General features: G+C 46.2%; 3 protein-coding genes across 3 annotated transcripts in view; 1 reads left to right on the forward strand and 2 right to left on the reverse strand.

Moving 5' to 3' along the window:
- Positions 1-27,446, forward strand: part of LOC143955192 (uncharacterized) — a 422,346-nt gene that overhangs the window by 326,300 nt on the left and 68,600 nt on the right.
- LOC143956284 (uncharacterized) lies at positions 5,697-9,415 on the reverse strand. Its single transcript, XM_077466490.1, has 2 exons — positions 9,254-9,415; positions 5,697-7,758 (listed from the first exon to the last, which is right to left on the reverse strand). Exons 1-2 carry the CDS (start codon positions 9,336-9,338, stop codon positions 6,260-6,262), a joined length of 1,584 nt encoding a protein of 527 aa, XP_077322616.1. The 5' UTR covers positions 9,339-9,415; the 3' UTR covers positions 5,697-6,259.
- Positions 11,261-23,281, reverse strand: LOC143955407 (uncharacterized). Its single transcript, XM_077465460.1, has 4 exons — positions 22,764-23,281; positions 20,630-21,093; positions 12,151-12,390; positions 11,261-11,296 (listed from the first exon to the last, which is right to left on the reverse strand). Exons 2-4 carry the CDS (start codon positions 20,777-20,779, stop codon positions 11,261-11,263), a joined length of 426 nt encoding a protein of 141 aa, XP_077321586.1. The 5' UTR covers positions 20,780-21,093; positions 22,764-23,281.

The raw sequence follows: 27,446 nt of genomic DNA on the forward strand, positions 1-27,446 counted from the left end.
CTTCTTCACCAATACATGTAGACCTTAACTATTACCTTAAAATAAATACTCGGACACCCGCTTGGATGAAAATGGCCTCAACGGCCTTTATTAAATAACAATAAAAAACTAAACTTTATTTTAAATATTTTCAACAATACAAAAACTTGTAACATCTTCCAGTTACCCTAAGACACTAAGTGATTTTCGGCTGGTCCCTGACGACCCCTTATTTTGAGCATGTGATCCCCTCTTTGTCAGCATCTGTACCCAGCCGCCAACTCGCCTCGAGGACTCACTAACTGACCACAGACCCCCAACACATGTTAGCCATTAATCTGGACTGACACCAGCCCAAACATAATGACTCCATCTCTGGCATGGGTCCCAACCTTTTCAAATGACCCATGCATTTCTACATATATATTTCCATATATATATATATATATAGCAGTCGTCAAGGACCCAACGCCACACCCCTTAGCGACAGCACCACCAACAAAACCAATATCTATTTTTAGGGAGGGCGGGCGGGAACGTTCCTCCTCGCTTGCTGACCCCCAACTGCTGACTTGCCCCACCCTAGCACATGGAAGAAAGAACCACACTCATCCACCCTTGTGACCATCCACCAATGGGGTAAGTACGCCTGCATCCTAAACCACCCCCACGCTGCCTTTTTCTCTAGCACAGTAATTTCCCTGCACCCTGTCATGTATGTCCTGCGCTTCCTTTTTAATACAGCTCCGTACATGTCTGGACAAGAAATAGAATTTCCATTAATATATTTTTCCTGGTGTCCTGGGTGGAGGGCTATCCTTTCACTTCATAACCAACATGTATCAGGTCTCTGGATGGACAGTTGGATAAATGTCTCTTTAGAATGTATCTGTTCTATAAACCAGAGGCTCTGGATGGGCAGTTGGATAAATGGTCCTATATTTAGGATGTATCCGGTCTATAAACCAGAGGCTCTGGATGGGCAGTTGAATAAATGGTCCTATATTTAGGATGTATCCGGTCTATAAACCAGAGGCTCTGAATGGACAGTTGGATAAATGGTTCTATATTTAGGATGTATCTGGTCTATAAACTAGAGGTTCTGGATGGACAGTTGGATAAATGGTTCTATATTTAGGATGTGCACATATTATAATACTCTATATATTCATCTTTCTAGTACAATCTGTTGGAGATAAAAGACATCACAGTGACTATGGAGGAAGAGGACGGACATGACGGGGGGTTACTGGGTGTTAATATAAAATAATTCATATTACCTCCTCTGCTGCCGATTGCAAGGATATCCTTCTCTTCCTGCAAACTATCCCCTCTCTAGGAAGGAACTTCCTGTCTGTAGATGACATCACTTCCTGTCTGTCTCTTCCGTCCCTTCCTGTCTGTAGATGACATCACTTCCTGTCTGTATCTGCTATCACTTCCTGTCGCTGCATTCCACTGCCGATTAGTAAGATCGTCAACTTGTGGGGGGGGGGGGGGGGGGATGTAGCTGGTGTTTTTAAATACTTTGAATACTACTTCCTGGATTGTTTTTCGGGAAAAAATCTCAAATATTTGCTATAGGAACCAGGCACAGCTATTAGCAAAAGTTTTTAGACATAGGACACACCCTGCTCACACCCACTTAAAGGAGAATTATAAAAAAAAAGTTAAACCCACAAGTATTTTTTTTTTTAAATCACTACTATTCCTTTATACTGGATTTCGAAATGTAACAATGCAGCAATTTAGAAATTGGATTAAAGGTTTAGCATTTTTTGAAAGAAAAAAGGTGCATTTTATATACATCTATATAGATCAGACCAAAATGAGGGACAAACGAGGAGGAAATCGGAACAGAGGGACTTTGTTTCAAATCCGGGACAGTCCCTCGAAATCAGGGACAGTTGGGAGCTATGCTTCAGTTCTGGTGCCTAACCACTTTCCATATTGCCGTTGTATAAAAACAAGAAGACAGCTGATTATTGGAGGCGGAAATGGACAAGATGGCTTCCACTCAACTCTATGCCCTTGGAGGACCAGAGAGGCGTAAAATGGAAAATGCTTTTTTTTTTTTAACCCAGATCTCGCAATAAAGAGGACCTGTCATGCTTATTTCTTTTATATTCCTTATTCCTTGTAATAGGAATAAGAGTAATAAAATAAATAAATTAAAGGGACAGTGTAAAAATGTAAATTAAAATAAATAAGAAAAAAAAATTAAAGAGCCCTAAACCCTTCGAGCTCACAAGCAGAAGCGAACGCCTACGTAATTCACATAGTTACATATAAACGGTGTTCAAACCACACATGTGAGGTGTTGTCGTGATCTTAGATTGAGAGCAATAATTCTAGCACTAGACATCCTTTGTAACTCTAAAGAGGTAACCTGTAAAAATGTTTAAAGTATTGCCTATGGAGATTTTTATGTACCCTAGTTTGTCGCCATTCCACGAGTGTATGAAATTTTGAAGTATGACATGTTAGATATCTATTTACGCTGCGCAACATCATCTTTCACATTATACAAACAAATTGGGCTAACTTTACTGTTTTTTTTTTTTTTGTAATTCATGAAAGTGTATTTGTTTCCAAAAAGAAAATGAGCTGTGCCATTTATGCTCCTAGAAAGCCTGAAGGTGCTCCTTTGATTTTGGGCCTCTCTGTGTGGTTAGGCTCTCTAAAAGTCTCACATATGTGGCAACCTCATACTGAGGAGGAGTAAAGGAGTGTGCCTGTTAGAAATAACTTGTTAAAATGACAAATTTGTGAATTAAAATCACATTTGATTTACTTTTTTCTTTTTTCAAAATATTATAGCAAACAGGCACAATGTAAAAAAACCTCTATACCTGTATATCTTGGGGAGTCTATTTTCCAAATTTTGGGTCTGTTTATACTGCCCTGGTGCTCCGGGGCCTCCTGACTTTTGTAGATGTATTGTTTAACATACTTGGTGCAGGGAAATATCGGATATTCCAGTAACACCATCCACTAACAGGAGGGCACTCCTCAGTATTCGTATGCAGCCCAGAACAATCCTTTCAGCAGGAACTAAGAGAATGTCCAGCACTGAGATTTCTGGACTAGCTCGATGAACACCCGTAGAACATCAACTGGGCAGCCCAGGATGGCAGCAGCCCTTCAGGCTTGGAACATCTCCTGCCCGACAAGAGAAGGACTGCCCCAATCCCAAAGTTCATTACATAGTTTATTGCACAGACAGCCAGGCACGCAGCAACAGTCACCATTTCTGACTCAATAATACAGTCTAGAGGTTTCCTGGCTGTGGTCTTGAGGTCTGAACTCAGAATGTTTCTGCATGACTGGATGCCCTCTTCCAATATCAGTCCAACATTCACCACTGAACTCTCCAGACCAAATCACAAGTGAAATCTCTAATTTTCGCTTTGAAAACAGAAATTAAAGGATCCTCAGAAGTAGCCCCCAGCTCTGGACTAGCTGGGACCTCGATGAACACCTGCAGAACATGAGTTGGGCTGCCCTGAAGAGCAGCAGCCCCTCAGGTTGGGAACTTCTGATGGACATAAACAGAGCTGCCCCAGGCCCCATATTATGTATGTTCACTCCCAGCCCTATCCTGGGAAAACTTTCCTAGGGATTGATTGAAATAGCAAAAATATTCAGGTTTCACCCAGCCCTCTACATTCTAGAATCCTCCAGAAGGCAAGGGGAAATGATCAAACCTGCAGCCAGTGAAACCCAGAACAGCCCGAAGCAATCACAAACTGAGCCAAAAAGAACTACATTTTCCTAATCATTCTGGCAACCTATATAGCAGATTGACACACCTCTTAAAAGTCTGAAGGTGCTCCTAGGATTTTGGGTCGCTCTATGTTGTTAGGCTCTGCAAAAGTCAATATAATCAGTCCAAACATTAAAAATGTCTCACATATGTGGTATCCTCATACTAGGGAGGAGTAGTAGAATGCATATTGGGAGGGATATTTGGGAGGGATATTTGTGTAAAAAAAAAGAATTTAAATTTTCTTTCTGTATTTTCTAAAAACTTGTGGCAGAAGAATGAAACCTTTAAAACACTCATAGTGACTTTTAAAAATACCTTTGGGTGTTTACTGCAAAATGTGATAATTTTGTGGGTGTTTCTTCTATCCTGGCACTTCAGGGCCTCAAGAAACGAGATAGGTAAACAGGAAATCAGATGCAATATTTATGACCCTTGAAAGCCTGAAGGTGCTCCTTAGATTTTGGACCCCTTTATGCGTCTGGGCAGCTTAAAAGTCTCACACATGTGGTAACTCCATACTCAGGAGGAGTAGAAGAATGTGTTTTGTGGTGTAATTGTAGGTACCCCATGCCTGGAAGGAGCAGTAGAATGTTTTTTTGTGGTGTAATTGTAAACCCATGTTGAGCGTGAGAAATAATTTGTTAAAATGAACATTTATGAAGCAAAATCAAATTTTATTTAATTTCTTATTTTTCCAAAAAGATTCTTGCAAAAATTTACAATTTCAGAAAACTGTCTACTTTCCAAAAGAGGTCATTTGGGAGGTGTTTATACTGTTCTGGCATTTTAGGGCCTCAAGAATCAAGACAGGTGGTTAGGACATTGGCACTAATTAATTTTCAATATATACACACTATACATTGTAGACTTTATAACTTCCACACAGATTACATAAAATATACACTGATTTGCTTTTTATTTTACCAAAGAACTGTAGAAGAATACATTTTGGTCTAAATTTATGAAAAATTATGATTTATTTGCAAAGTTTTATAAGAGAAAGTAATAAAAAAAAAAATATATATATATATATATTTAATTTTCAGTCTTTTTCCTTTATATATTAAAAGTAGTGACAAAAAACAAAAAAATTAAAAAAAGCTTCACCGGTCTCAAAAATGTATATAAAATGTATTTGTGTGCAGTGTCGCATTACCGAGTAATTGTCATTCAAAGTATCACAGAGATGAAAACCAAACAAATGGAGTGGACAGGAAGGGAGCGTTTAACATGGCAGTCTTCAAGTGGTTAACAAACAATAAAAATTAAGCTAGAATCTAAATCAAAACCTTCATAATTGAAGACAATAAGCGACATAATAAAAAAACGAAGATAATAAACTATAATAAAGCCCAGAAGCGATCCGATGTGGCCGTTTGCTGGGCAGGAAGTCAAGTGAGGCCTCAGCTCATCTCTATGCCCTTGGAGGACTGGAGTGATGTCTGATGTCACTTCCGGTTCTCGGGGCAAAATAATTTAAAACATTTTTTTCTTCTTTTGCTTTTAAAGGTAAATGAGAGATCTGGGATCTTTTTGACCCCAGATCTCTCAATAAAGAGGACCTGTTAGCCTTATTTCTATTACAAGGGATGTTTACATTCTTTGTAATCGCAATAAAAGTGAAAAAAAAAAGAGACAATGTAAAAATAAAAAGTAAAATAAAAAATATATATATTTTTTTTAAAGTGCCCCAAGCAAATGTATACATAAGTCGCGCCAAATGACCACTGCACAACTATGTGCCCTAATATTGCAATTACCGCCATTTTATTCCCTAGTGGTCTCTGCTATAAAAAAAAAAAAAAAAAAAATATATATATATATATATATATATATATATATATATATGAATATATATATATATATATATATATATGAATATATATATATATATATATATATATATATATATATATATATATATATATATATATATATATATATATATATACTGTGTAATTGTCTAGCAAAAAGTACTGATTTAAACTTGTAAACAAAAAGTGCCAGGAAAGGCCTGGTCGACCAGTTTACTGTCCTTCAAACTTTAGGGGGGGGGGGCAGACTGTGGCCATCCGGTGTAAAAAATGTCCCGGCATCAGTGGGAGTTTACAATGCCCCATCTTTGGTGTCAGTGAGAAGAATTGAGCCCCATTGTTGGTGTAATTGTGAGGCATTGTGCCCTATCAGTGTCATTGGAAAGAATGTTGACCCAGTGTTGGTGTCATTGGGCCCCATTGTTGGTGTCATTGGGGGGAACTATGCCCCATTATTGGTGTCATTGGGAGGAATTGCGCCCCATCATTGGTGTCATTGAGAGGAATTGTGCCCCATCATTGGTGTCATTGGGAGGAACTGTGCCCCGTCATTGGGAGGAATTGTGCCCCATTGTTGAAGTCATTGGCAGGAATTGTGGCCCTTTGTTGGCGATTAAAGACGCTCACCCGTGTGATCTCTCTGGTGCACAAGAAGTTTTTCTTTTGTAATGAAACCTTTCCCGCACTTTGAACATGACTAGGGACGCTTCCCCGTGTGATGCTTCTGGTGTCTAATAAGACTTTTTTTCTCACTGAAACCTTTCCCGCACTCTGAGCACGAATAAGGACGCTCTCCCGTGTGAATTCTCTGGTGTTGCACAAGGTTTCCTTTGGTAGTGAATGATTTCCCACACTCTGAACACGAATAACGTTCACCCACGTGCAATCTCTGGTGTACCACAAGAAGTCCTTTCGAAATGAAAGATTTCCCACACTCTGAACATGAATAAGGACGCTCACCCGTGTGAATTCTCTGGTGTTCATCAAGGCCATTCTTCCGAGGGAAAGATTTCCCGCACTCTGAACATGAATAGGGACGCTCACCTATGTGAATCTTCTGGTGTGTATCAAATGAAAATTTCCAATTGAAACATTTCCCACACTCCAAGCATGAATAAGGACGCTCACCCGTGTGATCTCTCTGGTGTACAAGAAGTTTTGCTTTCTCAATGAAACCTTTCCCGCACTCTGAACATGAATAGGGACGCTCCCCCGTGTGAATCTTCTGGTGTCTAATAAGATTTATTTTCCGAGTGAAACTTTTCCCGCACTCTGAACATGAATAGAGATGCTCACCCGTGTAACTCTTCTGGTGTTTAATGAGATTTATTTCCTGAGAAAAACATTTCCCGCACTGCAAACATGAATGAGAAGATTCACCTGTGTGAGTTCTTTGGTGTATAAGAAGAATACTTTTCTGCATGAAACGTTTCCCGCACTCTGAACATGGAAAGGGACGAACACCCGTGTGAATGGTCTGATGTGCAATAAGGTTTCGTTTCCTAGAGAAACGTTTCCCGCATTCTGAACATGGAATAGAATTTTCACCTGTGTGAATTCTTTGATGTTGAAGAAGGGAATCTTTTTGAAAGAAGCATTTCCCGCACTCTGAACATGAAAAAGGACGCTCGCCTGTGTGAATCTTTTGGTGTCTAATAAGATTTTTTTTCTCAGTGAAGCATTTCTCACACTCTGAACATGGGAAGGGACGTTCACCCGTGTGACTGTACTGGTGTGCAATAAGGCTTTCTTTCTTAAAGAAACATTTCCCGCACTCTGAACATGAATAAGGACGCTCGCCCGTGTGTCTCTTTTGGTGTCTAATAAGATTTTTTTTAACAGCAAAGTATTTCCCGCACTCTGAACATGAGAAGGGATGCTCAGCCGTGTGATTTCTCTGGTGTGTAAGAAGGTGTTGTTTGCTAGTGTAACATTTCCCGCACTCTGAACATGAATAGGGATGCTCAGCAATGTGATATTTCCCATGTCTAAGAAGTGATATCTTTTTTGTGAAAAGTTTCCCGCACACTGAACATGACAGTGAACTCTCTTCTGTGTGATCTCCTTCCAGCCCTGAAGAAGATTCCTCGGGAATAGACGGATCTATTAAAGTATTTCTCCTGTGAGATCTTAGAGTCCTGGGATGTGATTTATCAGAAGGTTCCTCAGACGTATTCCGGACATTATGGTCATCTGCTAAGAAACAATTTTACAATAAAATTTTAGAAGAATTTTAGGAATCTTGTATTCAGGAGTCATAGATGTTGGTCTAGTTCTAGATATTTCAGTGGCATCACTAGGGTTGGTGTCACCTGGCACAGTACAAATTGGTGCCCCCCCCGACACTAAGCAGGCTAGTGCATCGGTGCGGCTCTCCCCCCTTAACCTGCCACAATGGGTGGAGCCTGGAAGTGATGGATCGGGGGATGGATGGAGCAAGGATGGGATTGTGGGAATGGATGGAGCCAGGATGGGATCAGGGGGATGGATGGAGCCAGGATGGGATTGGAGAGGGTGGATGGAACCAGGATGGTATTGGAGGGGGTGGATGGAGACGGGATCAGAGGCGGTGGATGGAGCCGGGATGGGATTGGAGGGGGTGGATGGAGACAGGATGGGATTGGTGGTGTGAATGGAGCTGGGATGGGATCGGGGGTGGATGGAGCCAGGATGGGATTGAGGGATGAAGCTGGGATGGGATCAGAGGGGTTAAATGGAGCTGGGATGGGATTGGAGGGGTAGATGCTGCCAGGATTGGATCGGGGTGGATGGGGTTTTTGATGGGGGGGTGGATGAAGCTGGGATGGGATTGGGTGGATGGAGCTGGGATAGGATTGGAGGGGGTGGATGGAGCCGCGATGGGATTGGTGGAGTTGTATGGAGCCGGGATGGGATTGTAGGGGTGGATGGAGCCAGGATGGGATCGGAGGGTGGAGCCGGGATGGGATCAGAGGGGTTGGATGGAGCTGGGATGGGATTGGAGGGGGTAGATGTAGCCAGGATGGGATTGGGGATGTGGATGGGTCTAGAATGGGATTGGGTGGATGGAGCTGGGATGGGATTGGAGGGGGTGGATGGAGCCGCGATGGGATTGGTGGGGTTGGATGGAGCCGGGATGGGATTGTAGGGGTGGATGGAGCCAGGATGGGATCAGGGGTGGAAACGGAATGGGATCAGAGGGGGTGGATGAAGCCGGAATGGGATCAGAGGGGCTGGATGGAGCTGGGATGGGATTGGAGGGGGTAGATGTAGCCAGGATGGGATCGGGGGGGGGGGGGGGGTGGATGGAGATGGGATGGGATCGGAGGGGGTGGATGGAGCCGTGATGGGATTGGTGGGGTTGTATGGAGCCGGGATGGGATTTTAGGGGTGGATGGAACCAGGATAGGATCAGGGGGTGGATGGAGCCAGGATGGGATTGGAGGGGGTGGATGGACCCAGGAGAAGACACACAACTGGATTAGCTTGTGTTCCAGCTCCCAGCACAAAAGGGATCTTTAATCTAGCAGCTTCCTAGCACAACACTGTGTAACCACCAGCCGCTCGCCTGCCTGGTATTAATGGGGTTAAATAGTCCTATATGTTGGTGTTTCTCAGGGCTCTGGAATAAAACTGGGTATCTAGGTGGTCTAAGTTTATCTAGGTGGAGCCTCCGTACTGCTCTCTCCTTTACAATAAAGTCTCCTCTTACCCAGTGATGTGAGGGGCGGCTGATTGTCCATCATGACGTCCTTGTAGAGATCCTTGTGTCCTTCTAAATACTCCCACTCCTCCATGGAGAAATAGACAGTGACATCCTGACACCTTATAGGAACCTGACACACACAATGATACAGTCACCATCCAGACACATCCCTTGGATAATGGGTTCCATTCACTAAAACAGATCTAAATAAATAAATGTATGTGGTAGATAAGTAGTGGTCCAGGCATGCGAAGAGAAGTGTTTGATTTTAGCTGATTGTTAAGGTGGTAGTAAACTTCGTACTTGTACTTACAGGTAAGCATATAATAAGGCTTACCTGTAGGTACTGTGAATATCTTCTAAACGTTTAGAAGATGTTCAGAGTGCATGCAGCTGGAGACATCATCGGCGCATGCGCTCTGAAGGTCCGGCTTACTGGCTTACTGTGCCGGACCATCAGAGCCTGTGTCGGAAACGGTGGCTCCAGCGCGCATGCGTGGGAGTGACGTCATCACAGCTCCAGGCCAATCATAAAGCCAGATCTCGTGAACCGGGAAGACAGACAGGGGGAACATGTCAGCCCTCTCACCGGTGACTTTACAGTGCTGGAGGGCTTTGTTCTAAGGTAAGTATTTCACGCTATTGCCTTACATTTTTCTTTTTTTTTTTTTAACCTCCTGGTTCACAACTGCTTTAAGAAGCTGGCGGCCGCCGGCGTCCTTATCAGTCAGTAAATATCTTGGTTGTTAAGGAGCGGGTGGTTGCTGCATCCTTAACCAGTTGCCGACCCCTTTCACACACGGGCGTTTTTCAGGCGTTTTTCATGCGCTTTAGCGTTAAAAAAAGTGCCTGAAAGAAGCCACAACTGCAATCCCAATGTAAAAGCCCTAGTGCTTTCACACTGAGATCCCTTTCACACTGGGGCGTTTTTCAGGCACTTTAGCGTTAAAAAAAGTGCCTGAAAGAAGCCGCAACTGCAATCCCAATGTAAAAGCCCGAGTACTTTCACACCGAGGCGCTGCGCTGGCAGGGCGTTTTTAAAAAAAGTCCTGCAAGCAGCTTCTTTGCAGCGCTTTTGGAGCGGTGAATACAATGCTCCTAAAGCGCCCCTTCCCATTGAAATCAATGGGAAGCGCCTGTAAAACGCCTGAAAAACGCTATTGGCAGCAGCGTTTTGTGGGTGCTTTTAACCCTCTATTTGGTCACTAGCAGGGCTTAAAAGCGCCCCAATAACGCTCGAAAAACGCTGGTAAAGCGCTGCTAGTTTAAGCTGACATTGTGAAAGGGCTCTTAAAGCACTCGGGCTTTCACATTGGAGATGAGGCTTCTTTCAAGCGCTTTACAGGCGCTTTTTTTAACGCTAAAGCGCCTGAAAAACGCCTGAGAAACGCCCCAGTGTGAAAGGGGTCTTAAGCTTTACTGCTACAGTGCAGGCCAGTTGCACAGAATGACATATACAATATATATAGATATATCTATTTATATATCTATATATGTGCGTCAGCACGCTCGCTGACCTGGCTGTGCTGTGACTGGCTCCAGCACATGCCAATCACTGGGTCCTGGCTGGGACCCGCCCATCGACGGAGTGAGTGTCAGGACAGAGCTCTCTACTGACAGTGGGGACGTGATGGTTTTTGTCTTCTTGCAAAGCAGGGAATAAAAGCCAGCACATCCCTTAGTAAAAACAGCACACTGTACACATTTTACACTTGTTAGGCACACAGTTGACCCTTTGATTGCCCCCTAGATGTTAACCCCATACCAACTATTTGAAATGGGAGGGACATCTATTAGCAAAAGTATGTAGGCAAAGAACATTGCCGAACTTGCCGGCAATAGAAAATTTTGAACAAAAACGGCTTAGGGGTCTCCCCCCAATCCATACCAGGACCTTTGGTACCCTTTTGACCTAAAACTGGGGTCGGATGGGGCATCTCATATACCCTATTGAACAGCCCACTGATTTATACCCAGAATAAAGCATTATAAAATCCAGAGTTCTGACTGGTGTCATGTACTTGCATGGGGGATTAGAAGCAGAGCCATCTGACAAAAGGTAATGAACAAACTCAGCAGCCCCCACAGGGGTACCGCTACATAGGGTTCCTTTCAGAATCAATACCAGACCCCGAAGGGCCTGGTATGGATTGAGCAGAACTCCATGCTGTTTTTTGAAAAAAAAAAAAATGAAAATGTAATGATGGTGTTCTGGCAGATAGTGTCCTGCCATCATATAGTATCCGCCCCGTACTGCGCATGCGCAGTACGGGGCAGAAGAAGCTTCAGAAAATCTCCGAAGATGAATGGTGCCTGCGCCGTGAGTGGAGGTGGTAGCCCCACCATCCAAGTGGACACAGGGTTGCGAAAATTTGAGGGCCCCTTGCGGGCGAGCTTCCCTCGCCACGCTTCGGGCTCGGCCTCGCTGCGCTCAGCTCTTTTCTTATTCCTACTCCACTTGGATGGTGGGGCTAGAACCTGGACTCACGGCGCAGGCGCCGTTCATCCTCGGCTATTTTCGGAATCTGTGTGTGCTGTGTACAGTACACAGTGGACACTATCCAATGGGGGACTGTATGTGATAGGACACCGGCAAGTCTTTTGTTTACATTCTGCTGCCAGTGGGAAATCCAGCTGACAGCAGATGAGTCATGGTAAGCCATAGCGAGCGCCTGATCCTTAACAACCATGATTTTTTTCTGGTTGTTAAGGACACCATAGGCAGCTGGCTCCTTAACAATCAATTATTCACTGGTTGTTATTCACGCCAGCTCACACCGGCGTTAAAATACCGCTAGCTTTCATTACTAAAATACTTAGTAGCATTTTTTAGTGAATTGCAAAAAATATTTTTGAAAAACATTATAAAGGCATTTTACCGCTGCTCCTAAAGTGGTAGATACCACTTTGTGAATTGAACCCAATGTCCCAGAATTCCCGGCACTGCTCACCTCTTCTGACAACAGTTCAGTGATCTTGTTGGTGACTTCTAGAATCTTTTTTTTGTTATTTCTCTCAAGAATCATGAAGATAGGTGGAGATACAGTGATGAGGTTTTGTCTTTCTCTCGTTCTTGTAGACAAGCAGGGACCTTTCTTTTTTGAAATATCCTTAAGAGATGCCTTCATAACTACAGCACAGTCCTGTAATATACATCAATACATATAATATTAGAACCCTCCTGGGGGCGTGGCTTGGCGCTGTTCCGAGATGGCCACTTGAATCCGGAGCTCCCGTCCAAGAGACCCAGCTACAAACAACCAGGCAAGTTTGCGGTGGTCATACTCACTCATTTTGAGCCCCTCGCCACTATAACATGTCAGCGACACGCTCCCGGTCGCCACCGGAGCCCGACGCTCCCCCCGCCAGACAAATCCCGGAGATATTCCGATCCCGGCCTACTGGCGGTACCCGAGCCGCGGCCTCGAGTAGGCCGCGATCCCACAGCAGGAGCCCGATCCGCGCTAGGCCCGAACCGGACGCCAGAGATCAGCCACCGATCAGCCTAGAGGATCTGCGCAGTGTCGCAGCTGATATTAAACATACCCTTTCTGCAGCCATATCAGACCTTCGGACTGATATCCAGTCTATGACGCTGCGAGTAGAGGATATTGAAGCGACACAGGCCCGCCATGATTCCTCCCTCTGCCAATTACAACAGCTCACTGAGTCTCATGCCATCCACCTCAGAGACATTAACAGGCACATGGAGGACCTTGACAACCGGGGGAGACGTCGGAACCTACGAGTGCGAGGTATTCCTGAATCCCTGGACCCTACCCTTCTAACCCAGCGGGTAGTTAATATATTTAATGACCTACTCGAAAGACCCCCGGACAATCCCATTGTATTTGAGCGCATTCACAGGGCCCTACGCCCCAGGGGCCGCGACACTGACCCCCCGAGAGATGTTGTCTGTTGCCTGACAGACTTCCCCTTGAAAGAGGAAATCCTTCGCAAGGCCAGAGATAGGAACCAAATCGTACACAGAGGAGTGAATATTAAAATATTCCAGGACCTGTCTAACATCACGCTCCAACGTAGACGGGAACTCCGACCGTTACTGGAAATTTTGAGGAACAGGGCCATCCCTTATCGCTGGAAGTATCCCTTTTGCCTTTCTGTTTCCCATCAAGGTCACACAGAAAATTTGAGAGTTCCGGAAGATCTCAACCATTTCTGTGCTGCCCTAGACCTGCCCCACGTGGACCTGCCAGACTGGTACAGTGACTTCAGATTTCCTACACTTCACAGGGCGACTTCAATGGAGGGTGTAGATGAAGCAGGCAACTACGCCCTTGGCAGACGTCGCAGGCCCATGCACCAACCCCCTCTCCACCGCCCTCCACAGAGGAACGCCACCCCACCGAGAAATGGCAGTCCCACGGCTTCACCTGCTCATCGCAGGCCCCGCCATAACTAAGGTACATTTCTCTAGCTCTGTACACTGCTTGGCACCTGTTGTTACGAATGCGGGCCGTCATTTTGCGGCCTCTTAGCTGAAACAGAACTTGCCCCTTCCTGGAGACAACGGTACTTGCCGATTCTACCCACCCAGCACGAACACCAGCCGGAGCCGCCCCTACACCGTGCAGTCCCCTTGAGACTCTCCTTTGCTGCCCTTGTTTAAGCACCGGGAAGATCGCCATACCCATTTCCTCCCTGCGAAAGCTTCTCTCCTCACAGACTAGGAAAGCCTACTTGTACGTACTCTAAGAACCCGATATTGCTAACTTATGACTTTTTAGCTCGTGGCTCTTCACATCTACCCTTGTCAGGAACTTCCTAAAGTGTCCCGTATAACTGAGGTGTACACCGGGCCGCCTTGGACGTTGGTCCTCTCCCCCTTACTTTCTTGCCCTTTGTAGTCCTGGTGTGGCTCTCATAGCACGTCCTGATTTACCTCAGACATTCCATGCTTGACCCAGGTTGCAGCCTTCTCGTCCAGCTCCCCCCCTCCCTCGCCCTACTCCCCCCCCTCCCTCGCCCTTTTCCCCCCCTCCCTCGCCCCTCTCCCCTCAACCCCCCCCACCTCCTCTTCCTCTCCCCCCCTTGGTTACCTCTCTAGTTTTTCCTTTTTTGTTTATATGCACAGAGACTCTGCAGCTCGCCCACGACCTGATTCATGCCGCATTATTGTCTACTACGGAGTCGGGAGTGTGGTGTCGGGTAAGAACAACCTTTCGCCCCACGGGGCATTTACACATATTTGATTACTACTTATTTTGCACCTGGTACCCAGCGTTACACACTGGGGCATGAGACGCCTGTATCGCACTTTACGCGATAGAGGGACAGCGCTAGTATCACTCCCAAATACTGTGATCAGGGACAGGTAATATGCATAGGTATTAGGGGGTGGGGGGAGGAGGAGGAACACACTTCCACGGCCCCATCCTCACGTTTTTCGTGAGGGGGGGCCGTGGCGAGGGGGCGGTGACTGAGGAAGGGTTACACCTTCTCATCTGGGAAGAATTCCCTTACGGCGGCAACGCCGTAGCTTGACTAGATAACCTAACTCCCCTAACGTCTTGAGTAGGGACTGCTCCCATACATGGGACCCTCCCTCCAAATTGCACCTGTTGCTTAGTTAGTTTTCGATTGGCTACCCTGCCACTCCCGGCTCCGGTTGTGGCAAGTACCTACTGATGTTGTTGTATGATTTTATTATGTCTCCCAGATATGGCATTTACTGTTATTTACTGTTATTTACTGTTACCTTTTGTGCCTAGTCTCATCTCTGTTTCACATGTTAAAGCATTCTATTGTGCCATCTTGTATTTCTGCTTTGGATCATTTCTTGTCTAACGGTTTAAGATTAAGTTTGCTTTTCGCCTATATACTATGTTCTGAAGCACTCCCTCCACGGACTCTACCCTGTTTCGCTGCCCCTGACCTTTTCGACCTGTACCAGACCTATGCCTACACCTGACTCCGCATGCTTTGTCCACATGCTTACCCTCCTGACGTATCCAGCCCTCCTCTCTCTCTAGCCAGACCTAGGGACCTAGATATCCCCGAGACACCCTACCCGGACTACTTCCATCCTTTCACCTAAAGGTCATGACCGCTACCCTCTCCGTAACCCTCCCTAGGCCTGCAACATATCCGACGACGAACCCCCTAAGCCATTGTCATTACCCGGAATGTGCCTTGTGCCACCCTGACTAGACACTCGCCATTCCCATTTTAACCCCCGGACTCTAGGACTACACCAATGATCTCCGACCCGTACCACACCAGATTTCCATTATGATCTCTTCAAGCTATTGCTGTTGGCTCACCTAACTCCGTCCGCCACCCCCGAACAACAGACGCTGGTAGTCAGTGTTGACCCAACCGGTGCCCTTATCGGTACTCCGAGGGTTGACTGGTTCAACCCACCCACCGGTCTCATTCCCTATCCCCTCTACCTACCTCTCCACATACCTGACCCTCTCTTCCGTATACCAGTCTCTACCCGCCTTCCTTCCCCCCCTCTTCTCTTTCCTCTTTTTCCTTCTCTTGCTGCCTCTCCCCCTTCCCAGGGCCTCCTCTTTCCAAGCATTGTACACAACTTTTGCCTCCGACCTCCGACGAAATGTCCCCTTCTTCGCAACGCATAGCAAACTTGTCCTTGAAGCTTGTCTCCCTAAACGCAAAGGGATTAAACACTCCGGAGAAACGTCATCAGACACGATTGATGATGCAGAAACTGAAAGCTGATGTTGTTTTCCTGCAGGAAACCCATTTTTGCTCTAAATCTACCCCTAAATTGTCCAATCACACCTTCCCAGTGGAATTTCACGCAACATGTCCCACTTCTAAAAGCAAAGGAGTCTCTACACTTCTCTCCAAACACTTCGACTTCCAGATTCTAGACACTCTAGCAGATGCGAATGGCAGATTCCTATTTCTCAAGGGTACATTTAAAAAGAGGAAGATTACGCTAGCGAACATATACAGCCCTAACACCTCCCAAGTAACCTTTTTCCGGAATATATTGCATCAACTTAGCTCTTTCTCTGAAGGGATGCTGATTCTTGGAGGCGACTTTAACGCCCCCTTAGACCCCCTGTTGGACACGTCCTCCGGGACCTCCAGCTTACCGTTCCGTGCACTCAAACAGATCAGGAAAAGCCTTCATCAACTGTTACTACATGACGCGTGGCGAACGCTTCATCCTAGAGATAAAGATTTCACCTTCTACTCTGCCCCTCACAACAGGTACTCACGTATCGATTACCTCATGGTCTCCCAGCAGGATTTACACCATTTATCCAAAGCCTCTATAGAACCCATGACGATCTCTGACCATCATCCGATCACGGCTCTATTTACTTTTCCTGAAAGGCTTGAACGAACCTCTATATGGAGACTAGATGCGAATATCCTAACAGACGAACTTAGAGTTAAGGAAATTAGAGACTGTCTATCCCACTATTTCTTAGACAATGACACCCCAGACGTTTCCCCCCTCACGCAATGGGAGGCACATAAATGCGTGGTTAGGGGCAAACTTATCTCCCTTGCCTCTGCCCGCAAGAAAGAGAGAGCGGCCACACTGACAACCCTATTTGCGAAACTCAGATCCCTTGAAACGAAACACAAAAGAACCCTAGCAGAGGACGCCCATTCCGAACTAATAGATACCCGCACCCAGATCCAAGACATATTAGGCTACCAGACGAGGAAATCCTTTGCCCTCTCACAGAAGTTCTTTTATGAACATGGCAACAAATCAGGCCGCTTACTGGCGCGCATGCTTAAATCAAAAAAGGCCAAACAGACGATACACCGTATCCACTCTCCTACCGGCTCCACCCTTGAAACGAACGCAGAAATAGCACGGGAATTCGAACGCTATTATACCTCCCTATATAACCTTAACTCCGACTGCCCGCGCCCTCCAGACCCCCAAAAACGTCTACACGACTTTCATACGTACCTTTCTAGACTTCCTCTTCAAAAACTTCCATCTGACGCCCTCCAGTCGTTGGAAGCACCAATTTCGGCGGCGGAATGGCTTCAAGCAGTCAAACAAATGAAACCGGGCAAGAGCCCTGGACCCGACGGCCTGACTTCAGCGTATTACAAATTATTTGCCGAGACACTTCAGTCCCCCTTTCTTAAGGCCTTCAACTCTGTCCCAACATCCAAATCCCTCCCCCGAGGAATCTTAGAAGCCCATATCACCGTTATACCCAAACCAGATAAGGACCCAACAACCACGAGCAGTTATAGACCAATTTCCCTACTCAATGTAGACGTCAAACTTTTTGCCAAAATATTAGCCAACAGACTCCTTCCATTCATCCCAACCCTCATCTCCCCAGACCAGGTAGGCTTTGTTCCCGGACGCGAAGCCAGGGACAACACCCTGAAATCCATTAATATCCACCACATGATAACACAAACTGAACAGCAGGCCTTCTTCCTGTCTCTTGATGCGGAGAAGGCGTTTGACAGAGTGGCATGGGACTACATGGAAGCAGTGCTCCATAATCTGGGCCTTGGTCCTCACATGATGTCCATGATCATGTCTTTATACTCTACCCCTTCTGCAAGGGTCCGGGTCAATGGTACTCTGTCAGACGCCTTCCCCATCGGAAACGGTACGAGGCAAGGGTGTCCCCTTTCCCCGATCCTATTCATTCTAACCCTAGAACCCCTCCTCCAAACCCTTTCACTAAACAATGATATTAAGGGCATTCTTACCCCACTTAAAGAATGTAAATATGCGGCATTCGCAGACGACATATTGATGTTCCTCACGAACCCTATTACTACGCTCCCAATTGTTCTATCAGAGTTTAAGAAATTTCAAGCCATTTCTAACCTTAAAATCAATTTTTCCAAGTCTTACGCCCTGAACATCTCTCTACCTGAGGAGATCCAAGCACAATGTGAAGCGAACTTCCCCTTCTGCTGGAAGAGTGACTCCATTACCTACCTGGGCACACAAATTACTAGAAAGTTAACTGACCTATATGCTAAAAACCATCTCCCCATCCTCCAAACTATTACGGACGATCTTAAAGGTTGGAACAAACATTCTCTCTCTTGGTTCGGCAGAATCGCGGTCCTCAAGATGAATGTCCTGCCTCGCCTACTATATATTCTCCAAACAGTCCCTATACAAGTCCCCCAAACGTTCTTTAAAACGTACAACTCCATCTGTTCGAAGTTCTTGTGGGGAGGCCGAAAGCCTAGAATTTCCCTCCGGACCATATCACGCCCTAAACTCCTTGGGGGTCTGGGCTTCCCAAACATACTCAACTATTATAGGGCAGTCCATTTAACTAGAATAGTTGACTGGAATGTTCGCGACCCTCACAAAGAATGGGTCTCTCTAGAGGCCTCCTTCTCCTCTCGCCCACTCGCCTCTTTGCCTTGGATGAAACCGTCTCATGTACCCATCACGGCCACCCTCCACCCCCTTATACGCCCGACACTGAAATGCTTCCAACACATCTGTACTCACACGAAAGTCTCGTCAATTCCGGGACCCCTAACCCCGATTAAATGCAACCCAGACTTTCCGCCTGGCATATCCCCAGATTTCCTGACAGACAACTGGCCAAGAGACACGTTGAACGCTTGCCACTTTTTTGAGAAAGGGTCACTCATCCCAGCCTCGACCATCGCTAATAACATGGATAAACCACCCATCCCTCCTTGGACCTACCTATTGATCGCTCATTACCTACGATCGCTAGACACAAATTCGCAATGCTCTAGGGCACTTACTCCGTTCGAAATCCTGTGCACCCAATCCACCCCCCAAAGGCATCTCATTGCGCTTACCCATAACTTGCTTTTTGATGGGGAGCGTCCCGGCTCCACCTTAGCATGCAAACGTTGGGAGGAAGACCTTGCCTTATCAATAAGTGATGAACAGTGGGACGCCATTTTTCAAACCATTCATAAAGGATCATTGAATGTTAGCACCCAAGAAAACGGCTATAAAATACAATCCCGTTGGTACCGTACCCCCTCTCTACTATACAAATTTGCCCCCAATGCCACTGACACCTGCTGGAGGTGCAACCAAGACAGGGGTACACCACTTCACATTTGGTGGTCCTGTCCCTCAATACATAATTTCTGGAGAGAAGTGTGCAGTCTCGTTTCCCAAATTACCACCTATAACATTGACCCAACCCCAGCCCAATGCCTTCTCCACCTTTCGCCTCTACCGAGACGAACTTACCATGGCTCTCTAGCTATGCACATGCTCAACGCAGCCAAACAGTGCATACCTATTCACTGGGGCACCTCCGAAATTCCCTCCCTGAAAGAGTGGTTCTCCAGAATCAACAAAATAGCTGAAATGGAAGAATTGATTCATATATCCAGAGACACCCCTTCCAAATTTAGCACAAAATGGGCCTGTTGGAAACACTTCCAGACCACTGCCGATTACTTGAATGTGTGATGAGGGGGACATTTTACATTTTACATTTTTTTTTTACATTTTTTACATTCCGCACTTTACATTTGGCACTTTCCATCACAGGCTTTCTACTCAGACTTCTTTACCCTAGTACTTGCTAACCTTGAGGTCGCCGAAATACAAAAGCAAACAAAAAGTTGTTCTACATGTTATTCTATATGCTTCGGGGGGCCTTGGGAAAGGGGACTCCAGACAGCTCCAACCCACCCTGTACCTTTGCTCCCCCCCATCTGCCTCTACTCCCCATTGCCCTCCTTCTCCTCCCCTCTCCTTTCTACCACTTTCTCTCTCTTCTCTTCTACATCCCCTCCCCCCTGTCCCCCCCTCCCCTGTAAGACTCCTAATCCCAGATGCTTCGACCTAGGCACACACACCTTCCGCTATATCTCACGGACACGAACCCCCAACACTCTACCAATGCAGACCCTACCCAGGCCGCTCTATCTAGCTACCGCACGATACTACCTAAGAAACTCATTACCTGACTTGTCCTACCAGTTACCCCTAGACTCTTTTTGGAAAGGAACCACCTCCTCGCTCCTTGGGCCCAGCCTGTATCCCCCAGATGGATTCCCTTACCTGACCAAGGCAGCTATCTTCCTAGCTTCAAGTTGCGGACAATTCCAAACCCCTCTTATGCCCTTCTTAATGCCTACTCACCCCCCCCCAATTAGGGTCTTTCTATATGCATTGCCTTATCAAACTCATTGCTTGTTTCATTTGATATGTTATCTGTACGTCTGTTGATATCTTAACTCTCCAATTGTTGGGGATCTCTCTTTGTACGTTTCCGCATTTATACTTTTGTGCCTACTATTTCTCTTCAATAAAATTGTCGTTAAAAAAAAAAAAAAAAAAAAAGAACCCTCCTCACCTTTTTGGACTGGTTTCAGTCTTATTAATAGAGATAAGAGTGATGTCATGTGACCTCCCAGAATCCTCCTCACCTCTCCGGTAAGGATGTAGATGATCTCCAGGGTGAGGTCCAATATTGCTTCATCTTTTCTAAATTTTCCATCATTCCAGGACTGCGGATTCTCCATCATGACGTCCTTGTAGAGATCCTTGTGTCCTTCTAAATACTCCCACTCCTCCATGGAGAAATAGACAGTGACATCCTGACACCTTATAGGAACCTGACACACACAATGATACCGTCACCATCCAGACACATCCCTGGTCTGTTACTGGATAATGTCCCAGAATTCCCGGCACCGCTCACCTCTCCTGTCAGCAGCTCCATCATCTTCTTGATGACCTCTAGAATCTTCTTCTTGTCACATAAAGGAGTCAGGGAGACAGATGAAGGGACATTGAGGTGTCTCGGGGTTCCTCTCTGTTCTTCTGACACATGATGGTGTCTACTGGAGGTCACATACTCACCAGATGTCTTCTTCACTACTGTGTAACCCTAGTGGGGGACATCATGAGAAATATGAATGATTACTAAATTCAGTGACATTCCCAGAACCTCTCCCTTATCAGATCACATCATCTTCACCTCATATAGTCAGCTCTCTTTAAGGGCCGGTTCACACTGCGGCGCGAGGCGAGGCGACACGGCTCGCCTCGCCTCGCTCCCGCAAGTCGTCCCCATTGAGTACAATGAAACCGTTCTGAGAGGAGCGACTCGAGTCGCTCCGACTCAGAAAAAAGGTTCCTGTACTACTTCGGGGCGACTTCGGGGGCGACTTGCATTGACTTCTATGCAGAAGTCCTCTGCAAGTCGCCGCTGACCCCCCCTGCAAGTCGCGGCGAGGAAGTCGGAGACGCCTCGCCGCGGCTCGCAGTGTGAACCGGCCCTTACTGAATAGTAAGATGATTGTATAATATTCCCAGAATCCTCCTCACCTCTTCGGTCAGGTCTGTGTTAGCCCTTGTACACACGGTCGGAGAATCCGTCGGAATGTGTCCTATCGGACTGTGTCGTCGGATAATCCGACTGTGTGTGGTATGCATCGGACTGATTCCGTCGGAATATCCGTCGGACCCAATTTTCCAACTTGTTGGAAATATTTTCCGACAAACTGGTCCGATCGGACATGCTCCAATCATGTGTAGAGAATTTTGATCGGACCAAGTGCCACGCATGCTCAGATCAAATTCCTACACCAAAGCTATTGACTACTAGCGTGAATGTAGTCCCATCGTAATGAAATTACGTCATCACGTTCTGAAAGATCGGATTTTTCGACAACTTTGTCCGACCGTGTGTATGCAACAGTTTCGGACAAGATCCGACGGACAAAAACCGACGGGGCTTATATTAATAGAGATAAGAGTGATGTCATGTGACCTCCCAGAATCCTCCTCACCTCTCCGGTCAGATACTCACCAGATGTCTTCTTCACTATTGTGTAATCCTAACGGGGGACATCATGAGAAATGTGAATGATTACTAAATACATTCAGTGACATTCGCTGAATCTCCCAGTTAGGTCTGTGTTTTATTAATAAAGATAAGAGTGATGTCATGTGACCTCCCAGAATCCTCCTCACCTCTCCGGTCAGGTCTGTGTTTTATTAATAGAGATAAGAGTGATGTCATGTGACCTCCCAGAATCCTCCTCACCTCTCTGGTCAGGTCTGTTTTATTAATAGAGATAAGAGTGATGTCATGTGACCTCCCAGAATCCTCCTCACCTCTCCGGTCAGGTCTGTGTTTTATTAATAGAGATAAGAGTGATGTCATGTGACCTCCCAGAATCCTCCTCACCTCTCTGGTCAGGTCTGTGTTTTATTATTAGAGATAAGAGTGATGTCATGTGACCTCCCAGAATCCTCCTCACCTCTCCGGTCAGGTCTGTGTTTTATTATTAGAGATAAGAGTGATGTCATGTGACCTCCCGGAATCCTCCTCACCTCTCCGGTCAGGTGTGTGTTTTATTAATAGAGATAAAAGTGATGTCATGTGACTTCCCAGAATCCTCCTCACCTCTCCGGTCAGGTCTGTGTTTTATTAATAGAGATAAGAGTGATGTCATGTGACCTCCCAGAATCCTCCTCACCTCTCCGGTCATGTCTGTGTTTTATTAATAGAGACAAAAGTGATGTCATGTGACCTCCCAGAATCCTCCTCACCTCTCCGGTCATCAGGTAGATGATCTCCAAGGTAAGGTCCAATATCCTCTCCATCAGGTGACTTTGGTCTTTGCCAGCCGCCATAATTGATGAGGTCATGTGAACTATACAGGAAACTCCTCCCTGTAAACAGATAATAAACTGAGAATTACCTGCATTATACCGGGGGGAATAATGAGCCCCTCCATAGTTCATGTTGCTTGGTTTACCAGAGTAGATGTCTTATTTATTAGTGTAACTGAGAAAAAATTATATTTAAAGTTGAATTCCAGGAATGGGTATTTTATATATACTGTAGGTACATACAGTAGGTCCAGCTTGGAGTCATTTATTTGTATATACATTACTAGGAAACTGAAAAGCAGGGATGAAAATGGAGAGATCATTAGTAACATTTAGCACACATTACACATAGTGAACCCCTTGATTGCCCCCAGATGTTAACCCCTACCCAGCCAGCGTCATTAGTACAGTGACAGTGTATCATTTTAGCACTAATCACTGTATTAGTGTCACTGGTGATGTCAGCGGCAGTTAGTCAGTCCCCCCCCCCCCCGTGTAAGTTAGTGTCAGATTGTCCCCTGCCTATAGCAGTCCCATTATAAGTCGTGGATCACCCTGTCTTCCCAGATCTCTGCCCTGTTCTGCATTTAATCCTGCCTGCCTGGATCTTCGCCCTGTTCTAGACCTAGCCCTGTCTGCCCAGATCTCTGCCCTGTTGTAGACATAGCCCTGTCTGCCCAGATCTCTGCCCTGTTGTGGACATAGCCCTGTCTGCCTGGATCTTTGCCCTGTTCTGGACAAAGCCCTGTCTGCCCAGATCTCTGCCCTGTTCTGGACCTAGCCCTGTCTGCCCAGATCTCTGCCCTGTTGTGGACCTAGCCCTGTCTGCCCAGATCTCTGCCCTGTTGTGGACATAGCCCTGTCTGCCCAGATCTCTGCCCTGTTGTGGACATAGCCCTGTCTGCCCAGATCTCTGCCCTGTTGTGGACATAGCCCTGTCTGCCTGGATCTTTGCCCTGTTCTGGACAAAGCCCTGTCTGCCCAGATCTCTGCCCTGTTCTGGACCTAGCCCTGTCTGCCCAGATCTCTGCCCTGTTGTGGACCTAGCCCTGTCTGCCCAGATCTCTGCCCTGTTGTGGACATAGCCCTGTCTGCCCAGATCTCTGCCCTGTTGTGGACATAGCCATGTCTGGCCGGAGCTCTGCCCTGTTCTAGACATAGCACTGTCCACCTGGATCTCTGCCCTGTTCTGGACTTAGGCCTGTCTGCCCGGATCTCTGCCCTGTTCTAGACATAGCACTGTCCACCTGGATCTCTGCCCTGTTCTGGACTTAGGCCTGTCTGCCCGGATCTGTGCCCTGTTCTGGACTTAGCCCTGTCTGGCCGGATCTTTGCCCTGTTCTGGTCAAAGCCCTGTCCGCCCAGATCTCTGCCCTGTTCTGGTCAAAGCCCTGTCTGCCCGGATCTCTGCCCTGTTCTAGACATAGCCCTGTCCACCTGGATCTCTGCCCTGTTCTGGACTTAGCCCTGTCTGCCCAGATCTGTGCCCTGTTCTGGACTTAGCCCTGTCCGCCAGGATCTCTGCCCTATTCTGGACTTAGCCCTGTTTGCCCAGATTTGTGCCCTGCTCTGGACTTAGCCCTGTCTGCCCAGATCTGTGCCCTGCTCTGGACTTAGCCCTGTCCACCAGGATCTCTGCCCTATTCTGGACTTAGCCCTGTCTGCCCAGATCTCTGCCCTGTTCTGGACTTAGCCCTGTCTGCCCAGATCTCTGCCCTGTTCTAGACTTAGCCCTGTCTGCCCAGATCTGTGCCCTGTTCTGGACTTAGCCCTGTCTTCCAGGATCTCTGCCCTGTTCTGGACTTAGCCATGCCTGCCCAGATCTCGGCCCTGTTCTTGACTTAGGCCTGTCTGCCTGGGTCTCTGTCCCTGAGTACGGGTTCCTAATTTCTGCTGGACCATCCTATGTGGACTATCTGTGCGACGTTACATTGCTATCTGGATGACTGTTTTGTTGTAATTGTTGTGTCTTGTAAAAATTATTCATTATTCATTATTACCACGGGTGTCAGTGACACTGAAGATCTACCTGTTTTGCACTTAAAGGCACAGTATCACCAAAATGTCAAGATAGCAGCACACAGTGTTCCAGTGAAACACTTGCACACCTGCACTATTATTGCACATTGGACCAAGGAATAACGTCCAATATTGCACTAAAAACTTGTTACATTTAGTTTGTAAAAAATTATTTTTTATTTAATTATCGATTAAATTTTTTCTTTGCTAAAACCAGTCACCTTATGAACTATTCACTCTTTGTGTATGTTGCACAGTTTTAGAATCACTTGCAGTTACACTTTATATCATATTTTATTTTTTTGCAGTATTGCACATGCTTGATATATATTGTATATTTGTTTTTTTTGCACAGTAGAAAAATTACTATGTCAATTTAGGTTATTATTTCATTTGCACTTTTGCACTTCATTGACGACCCTGATAAATGTCTGCTAGTTTGAAGCATAGTTAAATATTTTATTAATTTACTATAAGAAAAATATATATATTTTTTAAGGAGCGCAACACCACTCCCCTCTTTTTACAACTATACACAATTTGGACACGAGTTTGGTCCTTGCGGTGGATGCAGCACCTATTGTTTGAATATACTATAAATTCCTTTTAGCGCAGGAGTACTTATCTTACAATTGTTGTGTCTTGCTACTCTGCTGTAAACAAACCACCTACGTGCCAAGGACTTTAACCACTGCTGTACCAAACACTGCTCTGCCCATTTTCCAAGGACTTTAACCACTGCTGTACCAACCACTGCGCTGCCCATGTGCCAAGGACTTTAACCATTGCTGTACCAACCACTACTCTGCCCATGTGCCAAGGACTTTAACCACTGCTGTACCAAACACTGCTCTGCCCGTGGGCCGAGGACTTTAATCATTGCTGTACCAAACACTGCTCTGCCCGTGTGCCGAGGACTTTAACCACTGCTGTACCAAACACTGCTCTGCCCGTGTGCCGAGGACTTTAATCATTGCTGTACCAACCACTACTCTGCCCATGTGCCAAGGACTTTAACCACTGCTGTACCAAACACTGCTCTGCCCGTGTGGCGAGGACTTTAATTATTGCTGTACCAAACACTGCTCTGCCCGTGTGCCGAGGACTTTAATCATTGCTGTACCAAACACTGCTCTGCCCGTGTGCCGAGGACTTTAACCACTGCTGTACCAAAACACTGCTCTGCCCATTTTCCAAGAACTTTAACCACTGCTGTACCAACCACTGCGCTGCCCATGTACCAAGGACTTTAACCATTGCTGTACCAACCACTACTCTGCCCATGTGCCAAGGACTTTAACCACTGCTGTACCAAACACTGCTCTTCCTGTGTGCCGATGACTTTAACCACTGCTGTACCAAAACACTGCTCTGCCCATGAGCCCTGTGGATTATCACCCCTTTTCTGTCTCAAATTGCTGTTCTGAGGAACACTCTTCATTGCTGTGCCTTCTGTTTGCCCTGGGGACTAACTCCCCTTTGCTGTCCCATATTGCCATCCCAAGGATCACTCTTCATTGCTGTGTCTAGTGTTTATTTCTATGGACTAATTCTTCTCCTGCCTGTACCCCGAGCACCCCAATAAACCCAGTGGGTTCCTCTGTGTGCTCCCTTGCTCACTGTGCTCTTAGCACATCACAACTATGCATGCAGTGAGTGCGGTGGAGCCCCGTGCATGTGCGGGTGAGTCCTGAGTGACTATAACTTACATCCAGATAGTTGTTAGCCTGGATGCAGCAGATGGTTGTGGAATGGCGCTCGGTAGTACAAAGTTTGTTTGCAGCTGATAGGATCTCTGGCAGTCTGGGACTCGGCCGGCCCAGTGTTTGTCTGTGTGAGTCTGGCCGGGTTATATGTCTCCTATGACAGCCAGTCCAGCCTACATGACCTGCCAATAAGCAGCACAATAAGGATATATACTTACAGGGGTCTCACCACTCCTCGGCGGTCCGCGTGAATTGTAAGAACCAGAGATAAAGGGACGCTTGTCCTATCCACCCCCGAAAAGCCATGGGGGAGGGAATAGACTCACCACCACTGTGTAAGAAGCTGGAGGCCAAGGGGGAGTACGGGACGGAGAAAAAAAAACAGGGGAGGAGACAACTACCCAGATGTACCATTGGACAGATTTGTTTAGAAATTGTTATACTATTAACCGTCTATGAGGAGGTGAGTTGCCATCTAGATAAAGGAAGGCCTGTAGACGTTGTGTATCTGGATAAAGGAAGGCCCGTAGATGTGGTGTATCTGGATAAAGGAAGGTTCATAGACGTGGTGTATCTAGATAAAGGATGGCCTGTAGACATGGTGTATCTAGATAAAGGAAGGCATAGATGTGTTGTATCTGGATGAAGGAAGGCCCGTAGACGTGGTGTATCTGGATAAAGGAAGGCCCGTAGACATGGTGTATCTAGATAAAGAAAGGCCCGTAGACGTGGTGTATCTGGATAAAGGAAGGCCCGTAGACGTGGTGTATTTTCTTCAGTAATGTCACATGAAAAGATAATAAAATATTTACAAAAATGTGAGAGGTGTACTCACTTTTGTGAGATACTGTATCTGGTCTATAAACCGAGGCTCTGAATGAACAGTTGGGTAAAT

This window comes from Lithobates pipiens, unplaced genomic scaffold (assembly GCF_037356315.1).
Source record: "Lithobates pipiens isolate NorthernLeopardFrog02 unplaced genomic scaffold, aLitPip1_a1.2 Scaffold_35, whole genome shotgun sequence".
Lineage (NCBI taxonomy): Eukaryota > Metazoa > Chordata > Amphibia > Anura > Ranidae > Lithobates > Lithobates pipiens.

What these genes read in the sequence shown, in the direction of transcription:
- LOC143956284 (XM_077466490.1), bottom strand. Translation starts at nt 9,338, where the DNA reads ATGGAGGAGTGGGAGTATTTAGAAGGACACAAGGATCTCTACAAGGAC. An exon ending in GCCGCCCCTCACATCACTGG is followed by an intron (nt 7,759 to 9,253) that starts GTAAGAGGAGAC and finishes ATTGTTTCTTAG; the next exon opens with CAGATGACCATAATGTCCGG.
- LOC143955407 (XM_077465460.1), bottom strand. Translation starts at nt 20,779, where the DNA reads ATGGAGGAGTGGGAGTATTTAGAAGGACACAAGGATCTCTACAAGGAC. An exon ending in TCTACATCCTTACCGGAGAG is followed by an intron (nt 12,391 to 20,629) that starts GTGAGGAGGATT and finishes TGTATATTACAG; the next exon opens with GACTGTGCTGTAGTTATGAA. An exon ending in TGGGTTCAATTCACAAAGTG is followed by an intron (nt 11,297 to 12,150) that starts GTATCTACCACT and finishes ACCTTTTGTCAG; the next exon opens with ATGGCTCTGCTTCTAATCCC.